The 21,116-nt window shown below is 32.9% G+C and overlaps 3 protein-coding genes across 5 annotated transcripts; all 3 read left to right on the top strand.

Annotated features, from left to right (window-relative positions):
- Positions 1-1,244: 1,244 nt before the first annotated feature.
- On the top strand, positions 1,245-5,750 carry LOC107410847 (E3 ubiquitin-protein ligase APD2). Of its 3 annotated transcripts, none has more exons than XM_048468434.2 (10): positions 1,245-1,893; positions 2,304-2,413; positions 2,534-2,659; positions 2,843-2,939; positions 3,296-3,370; positions 3,448-3,530; positions 4,304-4,453; positions 4,593-4,665; positions 4,820-5,111; positions 5,411-5,750. In XM_048468434.2, exons 1-10 carry the CDS (start codon positions 1,551-1,553, stop codon positions 5,484-5,486), a joined length of 1,425 nt encoding a protein of 474 aa, XP_048324391.2. In that variant the 5' UTR covers positions 1,245-1,550; the 3' UTR covers positions 5,487-5,750. The 3 variants fall into 3 exon arrangements, with proteins under 3 accessions (XP_048324391.2, XP_015873815.3, XP_015873816.3); XM_016018329.4 differs by having other exon boundaries at positions 1,247-1,893; positions 4,760-5,111; XM_016018330.4 differs by having other exon boundaries at positions 1,249-1,893; positions 2,307-2,413; positions 4,760-5,111.
- An 893-nt stretch (positions 5,751-6,643) lies between these two features.
- LOC107410848 (uncharacterized) lies at positions 6,644-10,758 on the top strand. The gene is made up of 6 exons (XM_016018331.4): positions 6,644-6,953; positions 7,050-7,639; positions 8,195-8,384; positions 8,493-8,557; positions 9,264-9,474; positions 10,236-10,758. Exons 1-6 carry the CDS (start codon positions 6,852-6,854, stop codon positions 10,563-10,565), a joined length of 1,488 nt encoding a protein of 495 aa, XP_015873817.1. The 5' UTR covers positions 6,644-6,851; the 3' UTR covers positions 10,566-10,758.
- A 2,551-nt stretch (positions 10,759-13,309) lies between these two features.
- Positions 13,310-14,739, top strand: LOC107410863 (probable pyridoxal 5'-phosphate synthase subunit PDX1). The gene has a single exon (XM_016018348.4). The coding sequence runs from the start codon at positions 13,487-13,489 to the stop codon at positions 14,417-14,419; it is 933 nt and encodes a 310-aa protein (XP_015873834.1). The 5' UTR covers positions 13,310-13,486; the 3' UTR covers positions 14,420-14,739.
- The last annotated feature ends 6,377 nt before the right edge of the window (positions 14,740-21,116 follow it).

Genomic DNA, 21,116 nt, shown 5'->3' with positions numbered 1-21,116 from the left:
CCTCTAAAATATTCATCAATTCGTATCTTCGACGAACAATTAATTAGAATTAACTTTGACAAAGAAAAATGAACCTGTTTTGAGGATAGTGGTCACGGAATTACTTTGAAGAAAGATTGCCATTCGAAGGACTGAAACTTGTTTGCAAGTGTTTTTAGTGTTTTTGGGATTGTTTAAAGTAATGTTGCAAAATCTCATACAACACAATAACATAAAATGGATTTGTACAATATTTTACGGTTCAAATTAACAAATGGTATTGGATTTATGTTAATGTTATTTAATAAAAGTTAATAAATTAATGGATTTTAATCCATGAAATTTGATAATATATTATAAACTTGTTAAACCCATTAAAAATAATATTTTTATAATTATACAAATAGTTTAATATTAAAATAATTAATTTATTATTTAAAGATATATTAATTTGTTTTTTAATATAAATTTTTGAAAATCTATAAATAAATAAATTTATTTGCAAGATTTAAAAAAATTATTTTATTATTTAAATTTAAATCAAATTTAAATTTTTAAATTTGTATATATCCTTAATGAATTAATGGCACTGATAATGAATTATATGATAATTTAAAAATTAAATTATGATTTATTTATTCCATACGAAAACTTAATAAGTCGCGTTCATATTAATTAAATTTTATACGAACATAATACAATACAATATAAATATGATTTAATACTATATGTTATCAAATTTAAATTTGATTTAAAGTAATTTATTTCTAATAAAACAAATTATATGTAGCAATTAAAAATAAAATAACGGCGTAACGGTTAAATTTTATTTCCAATATGTTATTGGGTTCACTTTCTAAAAATTAGAATATAGTTTTTTTTTTTTTTTAAATCACTAAATGCACCATCACATTATTATTTCCTATGGTAACTGAGCTCATGGCAATTTTAAAATTTTGAAAAGACATTTTGATTGGTCGAACGGGTATGTATCTTTTTCCTGTTTCTTTTTGCCAGTTATTATTATTAATCATTACTATTTTCTTTATTCATCAAAAAAAAAAAAAATCATTACTATTTGCTTTTTCTGCTATAATTTAAGAGAAAAGAAGTATAAAAATGCAGCTAGCTATGGTCCAACATAGTTACTGACTAATAAGATGAAGGTAGCCTATAGTTAAAAAGCACACCAAACTAACTGCTATTCCCAACTACCATTCAGTACGAAAGCACCAAAAGTACAATTTTGCAATTTGATCTACACCAAACCAAACGACTGCTTGTTGAGACTCAAATCACAGTCTCTCACACCACTCACCGGCCTTGTAAATCTCTCCTATTGATATTGATTTTTAAAATGCCCGCCGACTTTCCCTGCAAATTCAACAATAATCCATGTCCTCCACCACCACCACTACCACCCCACAGTACTGAAACTGATCAGGGGCGTTTCATTTTGTACCCACGAAATAATGAAACGATAAAACATTCTTTCAGCAATTTCTACTGTGACCCTCTTGATCAGCTTTCATTATTATCCATTTTCTCTCAGCTATTTTCTCTGAGTTTGCATGGAAGAATCACACCTGGATGATAGCCACCAACCTCAGTCTCTTCCACCTTCATCTTCTTCTCATGCTCATGCTGATCATGCTGCTGCTACAGGGGATGGCGACCCTTCTTCTTCTTCTTCTTTTTTGCCATCCACTTCACAGCTGGTTGAAGAAGAAAATAACGAACCCCACATTGAGAACCACGCTCATGATCAGCAACGACAACGACAACAAGAGCAGGAGAATTCTGTTGTATCTTATCGGGTAAATATATCAATATCTGATGGGGTTGCTGCTGTACCAGAGATCAGAAATGATGTTTGGTCCTGTGCTGTTGTGATCCTCGCCTTTTGGTTCTTCGGTCAGTTTTCTTCCACCTCCTCATAAATCTCTACTTTTTTTTTTTTTTTTCCTAACTTTTTTTGGGGTGTTTTTTCTTTCACCCCTATGTATATTTGCCTCTTTCTTTTTCAGTGCTTCAATTCCAAATTAACAAATGTATCCTTTTTACTACTGTCCTTGAATGTTTGGTTGGAGAGAGAATTCAGTTCAGCATATTAATTCTGAAATCTGTACTTGGAAAAAGAAGCTAGAATATGCTTGTTCAAGAAGTGTATATTATTGAAAATTTTCTTACATGTTCTAGGAAACCATGTACAACTTCTTTTTTTCTTACATGTTCTTGGAAACCACGACTTCTCTTTCTTTCTTTGTGTTTTAGTGGTTGGTTGAATGACTTAAAACTGATCTGATTTTAGTATTCCTCACCAGCAGCATCCATGACTCTGATTCTGGGTTTCTTTGGATCTGTTGATTTACAAATGGGTCCCAATTGTTCACGCCTTGAACAAACAAACCCCTTCTTTGTGCAATCCATTCAGGTGATTTGACCTCTTCTCAATCTCATTCCTACCTAATCTTCTTTTTAATTTTCCTTCTTTCTGTATCAAAATCACTGCAACTGAGCACAGTGCAAGTAATCTCATTTTGACTATCAACAGGCAGAGGAACTAGATGAGGCGAAACCCGGGCCAATGTTATATGGATTCCATGAACCCCCTCCACTAAATGTCAATACAACTTGGACTGAAAAGCATAGCACATTTGTACCTGCTAATTCTCACAAGGCAAGGTCTTTCCCTCTTTACCATTCAATATTTTCTGTATCTTTCTTATCTTTTTTAGCACCAACATTTGCATTATCTTCTCTCAAATTTCCCTCTTGTATTTTCGAAGTCATGTATTGGAGCATTCAAGGATGTTTTGATTGGTGATGTAAAAGAAAAAAAAACTTCATCGCCCTGTTGCAGGAATGGGTGTACTTCCTAAACACCGGGTCTAGTATCAATGTTATATTCCATGTAAAGTCTCCAAGTTCCCGACCTTTATTGCTGATAATTGCCAAAGGTATTTCCAACTTCTCAATTATATGAAGCTTGGTAGCATGGTATGTCTTTACTTACTTTTTGAGCAAGTTCTAAACAGAATGAGCAATAGATCTAGGATTATGCCAAATCACACCTTTGAAAGAATTGGACTGGTATTCTCCAAACAGCTTACAATTCAATTCATTTAGAAGCAGCTATTTTGGTATATTTGCAGGCAATTTCATACTAGATTATACAATTTAAACCACAATTACCTGTATATATGAATTTAATTCCTTTCAGTTTGGTTCCTTGTCTTCGAATAACAAGCAAAAATTTACACAGACAGTTTGCTGTTGAAACTCTGTTGTATTTATTTTTGTCTAAACTTTGCAGGTAGAGATAGCCTGGTTGAGTGGATAGAAGACCCATCATATCCGAATACAACTTTGTCTTGGAAAATAATCCACGGTAAGATTTGTTGCTGAAAGTTGTTTTTCTCCTTCAGAAACTGATTTAGGACCATTCTAAACCAGTTAAGTTCACAGGACGTGGTAAGATCCAACAGGATATTTCTCAGTCTTCCAGTTATTATATTGCGGTGGGGAACTTGAACACCCAGGAGGTGGAGGTACTAGTTAGAAATACAATACTTGCCACACTATTGTATTTTTCTTATAAAATAATTTTTCTAATTTGCTTAGATGTTCGTACAGAATAACAACAAGAGGAACATGAATTCGTTTACAATCAGCAATCATTTTCTAGAAATATACAAAACAATTTGTGTTTTTAATTTACTTTGATCATGTGTTAGTCACCACCCACCACTAATTTATAGAAATTGCCTTCAAACATATAAAATTTGAAGTTTGATGATAGTTACTTGATGCCTTGGGATTAAAAGTCTGAAGTTCAAGCTACAAGGTTGTTAGGGTGGCAAGTATTTTAGTCTGATTTATGTAATTGCTTCTGAAAATTTTATGTTTTTCAGAAATAATAACTATAGTAAGTAGTTTTTGCATATACAGATGGTATATATACTGGATTATTATACACCAGTCATATGAAGAATTTTTAAATTTTGTGACTAGAGACTGTATCCTTCTTGAGTATTTGCATCTTAACTTTTGTGACTAGAGACTGTATCCTCCTTGAGTATTTGCATCTTCTTAGAATACTCAATTAGAGCTTAGCTGGAATGAAAATTTCAGTAGGGAAAAGCAGTTTAAATTATGGAAATGTAGCAGAGAATTAATTCAACCCTTTGGTTATCCAATTAGTTTCTACTTGATTATGGATTTCTGATATGCATCTAACCTTATTTGCGCATATCAAACTATTAACAGCCTTCAACTAAGAAGGATAGTTTGTTTATCTCCGAAAATGCTGCATTTTATACAGGTGGAGCTGGAGTTCACCATTAATTCTATTCTTTATAACACAAGCGAAGCCTATTACAAGTGCTCGCTAGGAGATCATCTATGTAGCTTAAGGCTTTCATTAGGAGGGGCATTTGCTGCTGCTGTTTTGACATCTCCAGGTCACACAGAGGTAAAGAACATTCAAATTTGGTGATTTCTATTCTATTTATAATATGTTTCCAATACATTGCAAGATTTTTCAATCTCAGCAAACGATCTTTTAATCTTCGACTGTGAAGTTGATCCGATCATTTTTTTAATTCGCTCAGGATAATCCTGATGATGACTGGTATGTCAAACTATCTTATGGACCTAGATGGCTCACTTACCTTCTTGGATCGGGTAAGCTTTTGTTTGTGTTCAAACCTCTCTCATGAGATTCCCAAATGAAAAAATATTTACCATCTTTAACTTTTGCCTACGCTTGTGCATGCAGGATTTATGACCTTGCTGATGTTATTAGCCTTTAGATCATGTAACATGTTCCAAAGTACAGGTCAAAACAGGACAGGATTTCAACAAGGGGAGGTTCCAACAGAAAGAACCCCATTGCTTTTACCCAAAGACGATGATATTTCAAGCTGGGGTTCATCTTATGATTCTGCTTCTCATGAGGAAGATAATCCAGAAGCGTGCAAAGCAGTGAGTTCCTTGGAAGCTAAGCCGGAAAATGAATGTGAAAACAGCAACAATACTCGTCGTCTTTGTGTCATTTGCTTCGATTCTTCTAGAGATTGCTTCTTTCTCCCTTGTGGACATTGTGCTGCCTGCTTCACTTGTGGAACAAGGTAAATTTCTACACCATGTTTGCTGCTACTTTCACTTTGTTTAGCTGCTATCACTTTCCAAAGACCAAAAATTCATAGAACTCACCAACACAATTCTTTTTTTTTTTTTTTTTTTTTTGTGTAAATTATGTCCAACTCTTTTTTCATTTGCTATATATTAAGAAAGACATGAAGACCAAAGTGAATCTAATCCAAATTCGGGTTTTTGTCATTTGACTGTTCCCTAAAGTAGTAGTATTGCTGCATATTTATATATGTTATTTGACTGTGACTTCTAACTAAATCCATTCACTCTGCAGAATTGCTGAAGAGGCTGGTACGTGTCCCATATGCCGTAGGAGAATGAAAAAAGTTAGGAAGATTTTTACAGTTTGAGTTTGTGCATATATGTATATATATATATATATACATGTATATATATATATATATATACATTTATATATACAGATGAATCACATTATGCGGCTTCCTGGAAGTGAAACTCTTAAAGATCCACATTGGTTATTTTTAGGTTGCAGTGTGGATAAAGTTGATACATGATGTTATTAGAGATATAATGTTAGAATTATATGACACTATTTGATAACCAGCTTTTCATAACCTTAATTTCCAATATGATTGTTTGGAGCGGCTTGTCAACGTGATGATTTCTCTGGTGTAAACTGTTCCTTTATTTTTCCAGCATGTAATGCAAGTGTTTATAAACTAAAACTGATTTGGCGTCAGAAAGTTCCAAGAGCTTTTTCCATCTAATCATTTATCTTGGTGGTGAATGATGACTATTACAGCAGAATATCCCATTGCCAAAGAAGCTACTAGATTTTCTTTTTAAATTTGTTTTATTTATATTTATTTGTTTCTTTCCCCTTTTATATATCCAACTAATGTTACACCATGCCACCAACCCAAAAAAAAAAAGAAGGGATTACACCATAATTGAGAGAAGAAAATAGTGTCATTTTTTTTATAAATAAAATCATATGCACATAGCTCAAGAAAAATTTTAAAAAATTGGGCAACCATGGTCTCTTCACTACTATACGATCTCCAATTCCTTAACCCAAAAAGAAAAAGAAAAAAAGAAAAAAAAAATTCACTGTCTATGAAAATACCCCATTTACTGTATACAAATATTTTACTATAAAGAAATCATACATGTATATATTTCTTTTGTTGGATGATAAGCAAACAAACGGAAGTAAAAACAAACTCTCCCTCAACACACCGAAGATAAATCCTTGGCCACAACGTGTCTCAAAACCGCAGCCTTCTAATTCTCAACGATATAAAAATAAAAATAATTATATTGTACAGGTAAAAATAAATGAAACATTAAACTATAGTATACAACAAATACTAAATAACCATCATATACGTGGATAAAAATGGATGGTTGGATGGGCTATCTATGAAAGTTGGCCACACAAGCATTCTCCATAGGCCACTGTGTCCAATGGAAGAAATTCCATCTTCATAAAAAATTCAATGTTTTTTTCACAACGGTCAGATTTCCGACAGAGTAGCGGTGGAAACGGGGTTGTGAGCAATTAGATTCATCCACGTCGCGTCCCGACTGGTCTACGTGGGACCCACAATTGAAAGAGGGAAAAAGTTTTTTTGGGAAACGAGAAAATCTGCTCAAAAAAAGGAGAGCTACGAAGGGCAACAAAAACAAACACACGCGATGTGCAGCAAAACCTGTCCAAACTCCACCACCATCAAAACCACTACCACTCCGCCATGGGATTGTCATCCAAAAACACAATCGCATCTCCATCTCACATCCTCCCCTCCATTGCAGCATTTGCTTCCCTCTCTATTACATTTGTCATCATCTACAAGGTCAATGTCCCTCTCTCTCTCTCTCTCTCTCATCTCATTCTTCTTATTTGGATTTTTCAGTGTGAATTTGATTCTCTGTGACATTTCATCGAACAGGTGGACAACTTCGCCGCCCAAACGAAGACTGTTGCCGGGCACAACCTAGAGCCCACGCCTTGGCACCTCTTCCCGCCCAAAACATTCAACGAGCAAACCCGGCAGGTTCGTAACTACAAGATTCTACATTGCTCTTACCTCACTTGTGGGTACAGCTCCAACGACGATGAATCAGACTTACTCCTTTCTCGTTCCACCAAAGCAAAAGCAAGTGGGAAGAAATGCCCGGATTTCTACCGTTGGATCCATCACGATCTGGAACCGTGGTCTCGGACCCGAATTTCCACCACCCATCTGAAGGAAGCCCGGGAATTCGCTGCATTTCGGGCCGTGATCGTTGGTGGGAAGCTGTATGTGGATTTGTACTATGCTTGTGTGCAAAGCCGAGCCATGTTTACGATTTGGGGTTTGTTGCAACTCCTTAGGAGGTACCCTGGGATGGTACCTGATGTTGATATGATGTTTGATTGTATGGACAAGCCCAGTATTAACCGGACCGAACACAGGTCGATGCCCTTGCCTTTGTTCCGGTATTGTACCACTGAGGATCACTTCGACATCCCATTTCCTGATTGGTCTTTCTGGGGTTGGTAAGAAACGTCAATACTAGCTCATATGCTCTTGTTTGTTGTTTGAGTATATAATAGAGATGGTTTGCTGTTACAAATAGTCTGAAAATGAAATCTAAGTATTGTTATTATTGTTAAGCTGTTTATTTCAATAAGCTGTCACTTTCTAAGGATTATTTTTGTTTGAAGATGCTATATCGTGGAAACTCTTTAATTCATTTTTTAACTTATTTTTAGGGTCTTTGGTAAGGATAGAATTTTGGTGGGTGTATGAGTTTTTCTCAGTAGAGTGTATGTTATAGAACTTGTAACACTTTGATGATCTCAAAATATATGTTCAACTAATAAGATAGTGTATTTGAATTTTAACAATTCCTTACTGGTGGTCCTTAATTTCTAAAATTTGGCTAGTGATCTTTATCAATTTTAATTGCAGTTTTGCTGTAATTAACTTATTTAGGTTTTATCTGTTCGTGAGTGCTCTGACATGAATAAAGATGTATATATGGGGGCTATTGTTGTCTGCTTATAATGTGGTTACTGCTGGCTCACTAATTGTATATGGTTTTTGTACAGGCCAGAAACAAATCTTAATCCATGGGATGAGGAGTTTAAGAGCATTAAGTATGGTTCTCAAGAAACAAGTTGGTCAAAGAAGGCACCCCGTGCATACTGGAAAGGAAATCCAGATGTTGGCTCTCCCATTCGTACTGAGTTATTAAATTGTAACCACTCTAGGAAGTGGGGTGCTCAAATTATGCGCCAGGTTGAGTGAAAATAACCTTGTGGATTTTTCCATACCTTGAACAATGAATGCAGGATTAATGCCTGAAAGATTAATTATCTGATGTTCTCCTCCTATTACAAATTACAGGATTGGGCGGAAGAAGCAAAAGGAGGTTATGAAAAGTCCAAACTATCTAGTCAGTGTGATTATCGGTGGGTACACTTTCTTGATTGACATAGGATAACATCATGTTTGAATTTTCTTAGAAGCAGCATGATCTGTTAACCGTTAAGAATGTAGACATTTCATCGCATATTTTCAGATAGTTTTCTCATGTTTTTTCTGCTCTTTAAAGTTGTAAAAAGACGGTTTAAATATGGTACAAGGAGAGTTTTTCTTTACATTCTACCTATGTTCCACTTTTATATATTTACGAGCATGATGTGCCATATCTAGTAGATTGAAAAAGTGTCCTTTTAAGTCCAGGGTTTTCATCTTCTGAAATCACCCCTTAATTTATGAAAAACTTGCAATTCTTAATTGTATGTATGCTTTATCATGCTAAACGCTATCATTGGATGGGATAGACCTTGAGCATTCCAACTGATGATCCTTTTCATCAATAGAATTGCATCCATAAATCTTACAGTTTTATCTGGTGGTCCTGTGTACCCGTTCCCTAGGGCTGTTCCTTCTCTATCTTCTCCTTTTTGTTTCTCTATGTAGGTTGACTATGAAACTCTGTTTCTAACCACTGAAGGAATTCCTTTTACCCAGGATTTAGGCTTGAAATGTCCTTGATTGGCTTCACAATGATGCTTAACTAGTAATTGGAACTATAATGCTTAAGCTACTTTTATCTATTGGCATTTGCATTCATCCAGCAGCTAAGATTCTCCCCTCTTTATGCCTTTGTAGGTACAAAATCTATGCTGAAGGCTATGCATGGTCCGTGAGCATGAAATATATTCTATCTTGTGGTTCTCTTTCCTTAATAATATCCCCGAAATATGAAGATTTTTTTAGCCGTGGCCTCTTTCCTGGGAAAAATTATTGGCCCATTTCCGATACTGATTTATGCCCGTCTATAAAGTATGCTGTTGACTGGGGTAATGCTCACCCCTCTGAGGTATAGTCTCTCTCTTATTCTTTAATTTACACATTATTGTTAGTAAATTTTCAGAAGAACTAGTTCCACCAATAAATCTTCATTCATTGATGTTGATGCTTAGCTGATTTTTTTTGAGTTTGCATTTACACTGTTGAGCCTGTTAACGGTATAAGAAACTACAGTAGTAATAGTTCATAGGCCAGGTTATGAATGGTAGTAATCAAGATCAACCAGAACTGATGACAGATTGATATTACTGTAACCATAAACAACATCAACAAACGGTAATGAGATGGACACATATGTTATAACAACAATAACTACAAGCACAACACCACCACCTTGAATGGTGCAGAAATTGATTGGCCAATAAATAGCCATGTCACGGAAGGGAATGATTAAGAGTCCTAAGGAAAGTGATTGGAGTGAGATTACTTTAGGATTGTAGTACACAAATTGATTGGCTAAAAAGCCGCCATGATAGGAAAGAGAATGATTTAGGGGTCCTCAGGACAAAGATGTAAGCCTTTTATTTTTATCCATAGAAATGCACTGGCCGTGGAAAACATAGGAACGAGAAGTGAGAACTGGAATAAAAATGAAAATGAGATTTGAAAAGATTGAACACTAAAAAAGAAATGAATTAATTTTCAGCCATTTAAGTCATTTTCGAACTACAAATAACTTATAATCTACATTTTTCACATGACAAACTAAACATTTTTCAATTAATTAATTTTGTATCATCTTATTTACAATTTTCCCAAATGGCTAAGCAGGCAGAGGCAATAGGAAGAGGAGGGCGGGATTTTATGGGAAGCCTGAGTATGGACCGAGTCTATGATTACATGTTTCACCTCATCAACGAGTACTCAAAGCTACTGGACTTTAAGCCAGTACGGCCATCCTCTTCTTTGGAAGTCTGTAAAGAATCTTTGCTATGTCTTGCTGACGCGAAACAGAGAGAACTCCTTGAAAGATCAACAGCATACACTTCTCCAAGCCCTCCTTGCTTTCTTCAGCCTCCTGATAGTAATTTCATCAACAATTGGATACAGAAAAAGAAGAAAACAATAAAGGATATGGAAGATATGAAGCTAAAGGGTTAAATTTTTTAAATTAGGCTGCTGCCATCAACTACCATTAAAATTTGTAGATTCTTTTTTTTCTTATTATTATTTTGTTTATGTGGCTTGCCATCTTTGAAGTAGGATTGAATATTGATTTGAATTAGTTAGTTACTGATATTATAAACTAAGTGATATACACGATCAATAAATTGAAACTCAATTTCTCTTCGAACACTTGATTTCTCTTTTTTCTGTTATTCTGTTTGGTTGTTTCTGTACAGCATGGAGATCAATTGAATTCAATTTGGCTTTTGAGACCTGGTACGAAGAAAAAGTTAAAAACAAAATCAGATATTTGGTGAGTATTCCATTGTTTTGTTAAAAGCATATTCAAACATTATCTTTGTAAGTTTCTTTGAAATTTTTCCAACCTTGTGTCGGCTAATTTTTTTCTTTATCTTTTCTTATGCCTTGGACTCTAAGTTACCCAAAAAATATATATATAAAAGTAAAAACTCTTTTAAGTTTCAAATTGATAATTTCTATTTTTTTAGAAATCTCTGTGGTTGTGGTCATTGATAAATTCTAAACAAAGAAAAAGCGTTAGAAAGTGACATGATTGATAGATAGAAACTGGGGAAGATGCATGACAGCCTCTGATTGTTGGCCATCCTTACCCTTAACTTTCCATCCAAATTCTAAAATGAAATTCAACGGCAACAAAAGTGATCAACTGGACAATAAAATAAAATATTAAATAAATTGTGTGGTGGCTAGTGGATGGACGGACCAATATAATAATTTTTTATTAATATATTTTCTACCTTTGTCTTTAACTGAAATGGTAAAAAAGAAGAATTGAATTCGCTTTCCATTTGATTTTTTGTGGGCAATAGTGGAAACCTAAAAAGGAACGGCCGGCTTTCCCTTTGAAAGGGTAAGTACGTATCCGGTGGGTATGCCATACCATTCCCTGTTATTTTTTAATTATCACGTTAAAAAAAAAAAATTGGAAATCGAAAATTATGAACCCAACATTAAACTAAATAATTTTTCAAAAAATAAATAAATAAATAAATCGTATCGATGCTGCAAACTAATTACTAAATATTTGGATATAAATGATTTATATTTACAAATTATAAATTCGATATATTGGAACGACAAAAAAAAGTAATATAATTATCATAAAAATTAGAGTCCAAACACGACTCCTTATAACGATAGACATTGATTAAAGTTCAATATTATTTTATTAAACGGGTCATCCAAGCTTCCACTGAATGATAAAATAATGTATAAGTTTGACAAAAATAAAGATTGGAGTTAATTATTTAATTATCCCATTACACTTTAATTTAAGTACTATCAATTCCATGTTTAAAATCAATTGTTTGCCTAAAATGATGTGTTCACCCATTCCACACAATTCTCATATGATATTTTGGACCATAACCTCAGAAATAAATGTGTAGGTAAAAGGAGCTTATCTATTGACCTATCTTGTTAGATATATTAACTACAAATTAATGGCTATTAAACCATTTTAATTGCATTAACATTAACACTAGTAATTATAATAACATGAAATATTTTTTTTTTTGAGCAAAGTAACATGAAATAATAAAATAACATTATGTTTGCGTCTAATGTTTAAAATTTGCTATTTTAAAATAATCTCTCAATTCATGTGAGAGTAAACAAGTGCATGGTTGCTTTTTTTTTTTTTTTTTTTTGGGGGGGGAACAAAAAAAAACAAAAAAACAAAAAAACAAAATAAAACAAAACAATAGAAAACAAGTGCTTGGATATAAATATAAAAAATGAACTATATGTAAATTATAATGAAGAGCAACAATACAATATGAGTTTACTCATTAATTACAAACTTTATTATTTGATAGATGAACGTGACAATAACCATAATGTTATTGTTGAGTATATAATTTGATCAAATTAACTATATATATATATATACAGAAAAATCGTTTCAATGAAAAAAATCAAATAATCGACAAAAATTGTTAACTCTAATGGTTAAATATTTTTATCTATGTTCATAAAAGTATGAGATCGAATCATATGAAATGCTAAAAAATTTTGGATAGTTTGTAATAATATAATTTATTTAAAAAAAAAATAATCATCACACTCTATTCAAAAAAGAAAAATAAAAATATCATTTACCACCGATAATAGTAATCACAATTATTTTCAAGCCTGGTAATTGTTTGTATATGAATTATGTTTTTGTTTTTATTTTTCAAAAAAATTATGAATAAAATCATTTAATAATCATTAGATAATAACAAGAATACATAACATTATTATTATTATTATTATTATTTTGTTATAGCAATAATGTCTTTTATAATTTTAGTTATAAAACTTTCTCATTAGTCTTACCTAATGAAATCTTTTACCTTTCTCTGGTTTATAAATTTTCCATCGATTTGTTAGACACATTTATAACATAAATAACAATTTAGTGCAATTATTAGATACAGTTTTTGGTTTAAAATAAATTTAGAATTTAATTGTTTGTTTCATAACCAGTTTCTTTTCCTTTCCTATGAAAACTGCAATTTTACTTCTAAAGAACAAAAAAAAAAAAAAAAAAAAAAAAAAAAAAAAGAACAAAAAGCTGTAATTTTTTTTCCAACTCACTTGCCTACTCAAGAGCAAAGTTTTTTATTAGAAAAGTAAAATTAAATCCATAACCATTTTAAAAAATAATAATAAGGAATAATACAAATAAATAAATAAAGTACATATAGAAAAGAGAGTAGGAAAGAGTAATCCCTAGCCAGTCATCTATATACATACTCTCTACAACCTTCCTCGGTTCATCATCATCATCATCTTCATCTATCGTTCTTTATAGTCCTCCTTCTCTCTCGCTAAATCCCACAATTTTCTGTTTCCCAATATTACCCTTCTTCTTTTTCTTATCCCCAAAAATGGCCGATACCGGAGTAGTCACCGTCTACGGCAATGGCGCAATATACGAAACCGCCAAGAAATCCCCATTCTCCGTCAAGGTCGGCATGGCCCAGATGCTACGCGGCGGAGTTATCATGGACGTCGTCAACGCCGAGCAAGCTCGCATCGCCGAGGAGGCCGGTGCGTGTGCCGTAATGGCCCTCGAGCGCGTTCCTGCTGATATCCGAGCTCAAGGTGGTGTGGCCCGAATGAGCGACCCGCAACTCATCAAGGAGATCAAGCAGGCCGTCACAATCCCCGTCATGGCCAAGGCCCGAATCGGCCACTTCGTCGAGGCCCAAATCCTCGAAGCCATCGGAATCGATTACGTCGACGAGAGCGAGGTCCTCACCGTCGCCGACGAGGAGAACCACATCAACAAGCACAACTTCCGGATCCCGTTCGTCTGCGGTTGCCGGAATCTCGGTGAGGCTCTCCGCCGGATTCGCGAGGGCGCCGCCATGATCCGTACCAAAGGGGAAGCCGGCACGGGGAACGTCGTCGAGGCGGTGAGGCACGTGAGGTCGGTGATGGGCGACATTAGGGTTCTGAGGAATATGGACGACGACGAGGTCTTCACCTTCGCGAAGAAGATTGCTGCGCCGTACGATCTGGTTATGCAGACCAAACAGCTGGGGAGGCTGCCGGTGGTGCATTTCGCCGCCGGCGGGGTCGCGACCCCCGCGGATGCGGCGCTGATGATGCAGTTGGGTTGCGACGGCGTGTTCGTGGGCTCCGGTGTTTTCAAGAGCGGCGACCCGGCGAGGCGGGCGAGGGCGATCGTTCAGGCCGTGACGCATTACAGTGACCCGGATGTTCTTGCGGACGTGAGCTGTGGATTGGGCGAGGCCATGGTGGGGATCAACCTGAATGATAGCAAGGTCGAGAGGTTTGCGAATCGGTCAGAGTAGAAAAGCATAAGGAGGCAAAAAAGAGCAAAAGGGTTCGAGTCTTTTGGCGTGTAAGTGAGGCCCAAAGGCCAAAGGTCCTCTCTTTTTAGAAGAATATTTTTATATGAATATTGCCATATAATACAGATATGATTGTAGTATTTTTTTTGCTTCATAAGCTTATCTTTTTTGTTTTGTTTTTTTTTTTTTTTTTTTTTTTTTTTTTTGGTTAGCTCTTTCTAAAGTATGCTGTTGTTTGTTTTGCATTAATTTATGTCTTTCCCATAAGCGCAGAAAAAATAATATATTTATTAGAATAAATAATCTTTCTTTTTCTGTAATTCTGTTCTGCAACTGGTTTGTTGTTGAAGCATTGAGTTTATTTAATGTTTAAGCCCCATTTCAAGATGTGCGCTGCTTAAAATTTCAATCAATTTGTTGAACAGAATAAGCAAATAGATATTTTTTGTCAAGTTCGATCATCTTATGCTCATATTATTCTTAAGAGTACCCAGAATTCATTCATTCTTCAATCTCGTGGTCAGAATTGATGAATGGTTTGGTCACTTCGTATAAAGAATTGTATTAAGTTATGCCGAATTGCAGACTTTTTCTTTACCAGGCTGAGACGAGTTGCTTGCTTAGAGACTTCGGATCGTATTTTTGTTTGACTAGCAAATTCAGGCTCATTTGTTTAGACAAGGCGGTGGTTTTCCTGTTTTGAGCTTTCGCTTGTATAACTGGTTGGCAATAAAACTCTTTGTTTATTCCAGTGCCCTGCGCACCTTATCATATACATAGTTTGGTTTTGTGGCCTAGTTTTATTTACACATTGGTTATTTGTTTAATTCATTTATAAGTATGTATCTCTTATAGAATTCTCTAAGATTTTCTGAGTCCATGCATCCAAAAACTCGCTCCCTCCACACAGTAGCCTTCCAAAGTCTGGTAGTATGGGTGTATGGAATGCAATTCTGTCTAATTTCTTTACTTTTCATGTAATAAGGAGATAAAAAGTGACACGGGGAAAAAAAAAAAAAAAAGTACAGTATGTAATAATTTTTTATTTTCGGTAATACAGTTCAGTATGAAATAATTAATTTTTAGACATAAATGTAATTTTATTTTTTGTTTGATTGCTTTTGCTCTTGAGTGCAAATAATGATTGACAATAAAGCAATTTCAATCTATTTAAAGGCTGTTGAAGCTGTTGAAGTTTGCCACAGCTTGTTGAATCTTTATCTGAACCATTTCTGAGCTTGAGCTGTATGTATGCTTGTGAAGAAGATCTTGGTTAGGCTTTTCCAATATTTCAAGGCATGGTCATTGCTGCGCAGGCAAATGATCTTGCTTTTTGTTTTAGTATATGCTCGTAGTATATATGGTTGAGTGGGATGAGGTTTTGGAATATAATATTAGTAAAGAATATAAAAGAAATCAATGCCAGAAATTAATTCTGATTATTCTGTTCCTTTTGCAATTATATGGTCTTTCTCATTCTTTACCAAATGCATGTATAGTCTCTCATTTGTAGCTAATATTTAAATCTGTTGCTGCCTAATCCCAGCTTAGGTTATTAATAAATAAAAGCTTTAAACCATGTGCTTGATCAAGGAAATGATTTTACATGTTAGGCTTGGTCATATACAATAAAAACTGTTTTCTATTTCGGGGTGAATGTTGTTTTATATTGAACCGGTTGGATAGGGGCATTGGTTTAAAATCTAAGGTTTTGCATGGCATTTTCAATTTGATTTGATTTTACTGTGGACGTATAAGCATACTATATTAGGAATGATTTCATTGATGAAGCTCGTGGCTTCTTTTATTAAAGTCCATCAATGAGTTATAGTTCTTGCTAGCTAAACTAATTGATAAACTTTGAAGGTCTGCGATTGCCAGTTAGTAGTGGGGCGGTTAATGGAATTATTTTGATAAGTTTTTAAACAAGTGGCTGGCTTATGGTAAATATATTAAACTGTAAGAGGGATTAATAATATAATATATATATATATATATATATATATATATGCATGTAATATTTTTAATTCCAAATCACTATGGACTATATATATCTTATTTAATATCTAAAATCATTAACTCAAAAAAAAAAAATCATTAAAATGTTATATTTTTTTTTATATATCTAATTTTTGAGTTGATTCGATATTCCACTGTTACATGAAATATACAAAAAATTATTAAGAAAATATTTTAATTTAAAAAACGTTGTTATGATATATATATATATATTTTGATAAAAAGCTGTATGATATCTGTGTATATATATATATATATATACAAGCATCCACCAAATAAAAAATAATAGCTAAATAATATATATAAGGATTGGATGGATGGATTTATCAAAAAAGGATTGGACGGATGGTGTTGCCTAACTCCAGATAATAATGTCCATTAATATTCAGTTTGGCAACTTTTTGTTTGTTTGTTTGCTTGTGATGTAGTAGATGTATATGCTTGAAACTTTGATTGGACATTGGATTTTATGACCATTAATTAAAGTGTTACTTGGTTCAACTGTTAGGTCCATCCAATCTCATCATTTATGCATAAAATCTTGCCTGTCACATTCAGCTAATCTTGCCTGTCACATTCATCCAAGTTGAAGTTTCGGAAAATATCGTGTTTGCTAATTACAAAAAAACAAAAACAAAAACAGTGGGAAATCGCTGGGGATTTTGGTTGCCTATTGGGCTTTAAAATTTTAATTAAATAAAAAGTGTGCCAACTAATCCAACACCAGAAGTAATAAATATTCAACACTCAACTAACCTAATTTTGTTTCATTACTTTCCACTGAATTACCTTCTTTGTTTAGGCCCAATTAGGATGAAAGAACAATAAATATTTTTTTTCTTCTTTGTGCAAATAAATATTTCTTTTTCTTTGTACCAAAAAAAAATTAATAAAATAATTATTATTATTGGATTTGGCTTCGGTATGATTGTTAGCAATCTTAATTTATTTTATTATCTCCATAAATTTGCCTGTTTTCATTGAATGAAAATCAAAGAGGGTCAAAATAATTACAATTTATCCCAACGAATTAATCTCTAAGAAACATATTTTTGGCTCCGTCTGTTTATAGAAAAATGTATTCACACATTTGTCACATGCACTTTCAGGAAAAAGACAAACAAAATGTAGTACTAGTGGTGCAACGAATAAAAATCTTTATGGTCCATTCCATTTACATACATACAACTAACTAGGAATCAAATTTATCACCCAAAAAAAAAAAAAAATGCAAAAAGCAAATATCTAACTAGGAAACAAAAAGAGGACAAGGAATTTAAATGAAAAAGAATTCAGCTTTTGAAGATTCTCAAACGAAAGTACGTTGCCTAACATTGATCCTCTGTATTGGTCACCGTCTGGCATATATATATATATATATATATATTCTCCACTAACTTGAATTGTTAAGAGAACATTAATAATCAACTTGTAAAGTACTAGGCCTTATTTTATATAGCAAGAAATATTATTCTTTGTAAAGGAGTATATTGAATTGAAATTTTGTTGTTTTACTAGCTAGCGAGAAATGAAGACCAAAGATTTTGTCATTTTTCCTGAATATGATATATAAGGAGTGGGATTTCAACAAGTTTTACTATCTTTTATACAAAAAAATGACATTGATGAGCAACAATCAATGCAAGACGGCTTTGATCCTCAAAACAGAAAAAAATGATGTTAGTTTCTGGAACTATCTATAACAGATGCATAGGCCTCACATGTACGAGAGGCGGGAGTATAATTACTGTAAGATAGCATAGATTTTTTTTTTTCCCAAAAAAACGGCACGAAAAATATGATTCTGAATTATATATATATATATATATATATATATATATATATATATATATATATATAATTAGGTTTTTATTACGTCAACTTAATATTTTATTATTAAATTATTTTTTTTAATTTTTCAATTATATTAAATATTGAGATTTATAAATTTTTTTTTTCTATTGAATATTGAGATTTATAATTTTGTTTATAATTTACTGAATTTTTATAAAGTTTATATTTTTTAAATAAAATTTTAATATATTACTAAATTTATATTAAATTATTTAATAATTTTAAAATTTTAACCATTAAAATTGTTTAAAAATTTATAATAAAAGATTTGATGATAAAATTATCAAGTTAATCTATTGTAGGCCGGAAAATTTGCTATAAAAATTGTCTATAGGCATAAAAAATAATTATATGCATTTTTTTAAAAGGACAAACATTATGTCTTTCTGAAAATGCGAGTATGTAGGCGTGCACATTATAGAGCGGGATAGATGCTTTTTGCTAGTGAGTTTGATTATGACCCTATTTCCCAAATTGTTTAGCAAACATTACGAGGAGAAGCAGTTTTTGAACTTCAAATCCTTCTTTTGGCACCCCAAGCTCCCTAAAAATATACCAAACAAGGCCTATAAACATATAGAGTAACAAGCATGGAGCTTCAATAAATAAATTAGCAAAACATAAAAGTAAGATACATTTAAAAATTAAAATTAATATTGCGATGTTATTAAAATCACAAAGAAAACTTACTAAAAGAAATTAATTAGCATAATATTTATAATTTTTGGGTGAAAATTGAATGATCATCTAGGACATACAATTACCAATTCACAGAGTGTATGAAGAAAAATTAGATCAACCTTAAGGAAGCAAACGCTTTCGCTGACTCACAGAAAAATCCCAAAGTCTAATATATGTGCTTGTAAAAAAGTCCAGAAAAGGGAAACAATTAAGAATAAAAAGAATAATCTACAATCTTCTGTACACTTGAGCTGACTTCTGGAGATATATATACATGTACCATTAATTGGCTAGCTAATGATTTCATAGTTGACCCATTGAACAACTGTGTACCCACACAACTTCTAAAGGTCAAAATCTTCCTTTTCTTTCACATATAATGTTTGGAGACAAAACAAAAGGTCAAAAAGGTAATGTATAGGTGCATATATAGGACGTACAAGTGGAGACTATTATTATTATTTATGAATTGGAGAGAATTAATCCTTGTGGTTGATCATCATGAAGAATGCATTGCTAATAAATTGACACGCAGAAAACATTGTGGTTAATGGAGTGTACATGGTGATCTGTTGGGAAACAGAAGGGTCGATTTCCCATACTACAGTGCAGTCTTCGAGATAATTTGATGTCATCTCTGAACCCATGCTTGCATCGTACAAAACCAATTATAAAAATCTTCTTTCTTTTCAACAACAAAATATTCTAATGTATATAAATAAGAAAATGCTAATATAGGAAACTTGTCTATAATTTGATGAAAACAGTAATACACAATTATCAAATTATATAAATCACACAGGTTTGATAATTGTAAATGAACATAATTACAGTCCTATATATATATATATAGAAATTAAGAATACACCAAGATAAATTGAAGAACCATCTCACATGCTTAAGTTAATATATGGGTTTGATACAACTAATTTATTATTTAATTATTATAAATACAAATATTACGATGAAAACAATATATGACTCTTGTTGGCTTTAAGAATAAAGGGTGTTTGTAAACTCAAAAAGAATCGGCCATAGTGGGTGGTGGTAGAAGGAAAGTCCAAAATTAAAACAAGAAACGTACGTCATGTCAATAAAGAATCTAAGCCAGGGACCTCTTACAAGAATATTAATCGTATGTAGTGTGGAATTATACCTCTAATCCCATTAGCTCGATAGTTTCATGAAACCAACCATACATATAATGTCACAACTCACAAGAATCAAAGGAATACTATACTTTCGACCCAAAAAAAAAAAAAAAAAAGGTTTTAAATTGTTCTCTAAAATGTGAAAAACAATTGGGATAAACAAATTGCATTTTCATTTCATGTTATGTACAAACTAAGTTTCAGACCAGGCTACGAATAACCTAAAGTTAAAGGAAAATAAAACTTAAAAGTGTTATTATTATTTTTAATTTTAAAACTCATCCCATTCTTGACCGCCATATAAACATTCAGCTTCAGCTTATGACTCTGTTTGACCGCCGAAAGAGCGCAATCCAAATTTAGCCCAAATAAAAAAATAAAAATAAAAAATGACAAATACTAACCTGGATGCACTGAAGACACATGTGAAAATGGGTCCGGGGGACGGGTCCATCCAAGGTCAATATTGTACGGTAAGTAGCATATAATATATATAAAAATATATGAGTTTATTATTGCATGTGAAGTCATTCAAAGCGATCAGGTTCGAAGCCCAAAGACTTTCTTCTTCTCTCCTTCAGCCAAAAAAATAAAAAATAAAGACTTTCTACTTCTCTACTTCTCTGCTTGATCTTCTTTTATTATACGAGGAAAAAAAAAATGCATGAAACGTTGCTTTTTTATTTTTTTATTTTTTTATTGTTATGATCATGTGGTCATTTATGATAATACTGTGGCATATTTATAAAAAATAAAATAAAAAATTCATTTTTGTATGGGTGACTTTCTAATCGAGTTATCTCATTTGAATTATAAAAATTATTATTACTTTTGCTCACAGGGAATCTGGGATAAATCTGACCCGTCCCGGTTACGATCTAAAAGATAATTTCATTATACCTTTGACAAGTACAGGGACCTATCACAAAAATAAATTTTTTTGGTGGGATAACAGCTCTGAAAACATAGATTAACGTTGCTTTACTTAATTA

The sequence above is a fragment of the Ziziphus jujuba genome, chromosome 10 (genome assembly GCF_031755915.1).
Source record: "Ziziphus jujuba cultivar Dongzao chromosome 10, ASM3175591v1".
Taxonomy (NCBI): domain Eukaryota; kingdom Viridiplantae; phylum Streptophyta; class Magnoliopsida; order Rosales; family Rhamnaceae; genus Ziziphus; species Ziziphus jujuba.
This window is presented reverse-complemented; position numbering and strand designations above follow the sequence as displayed.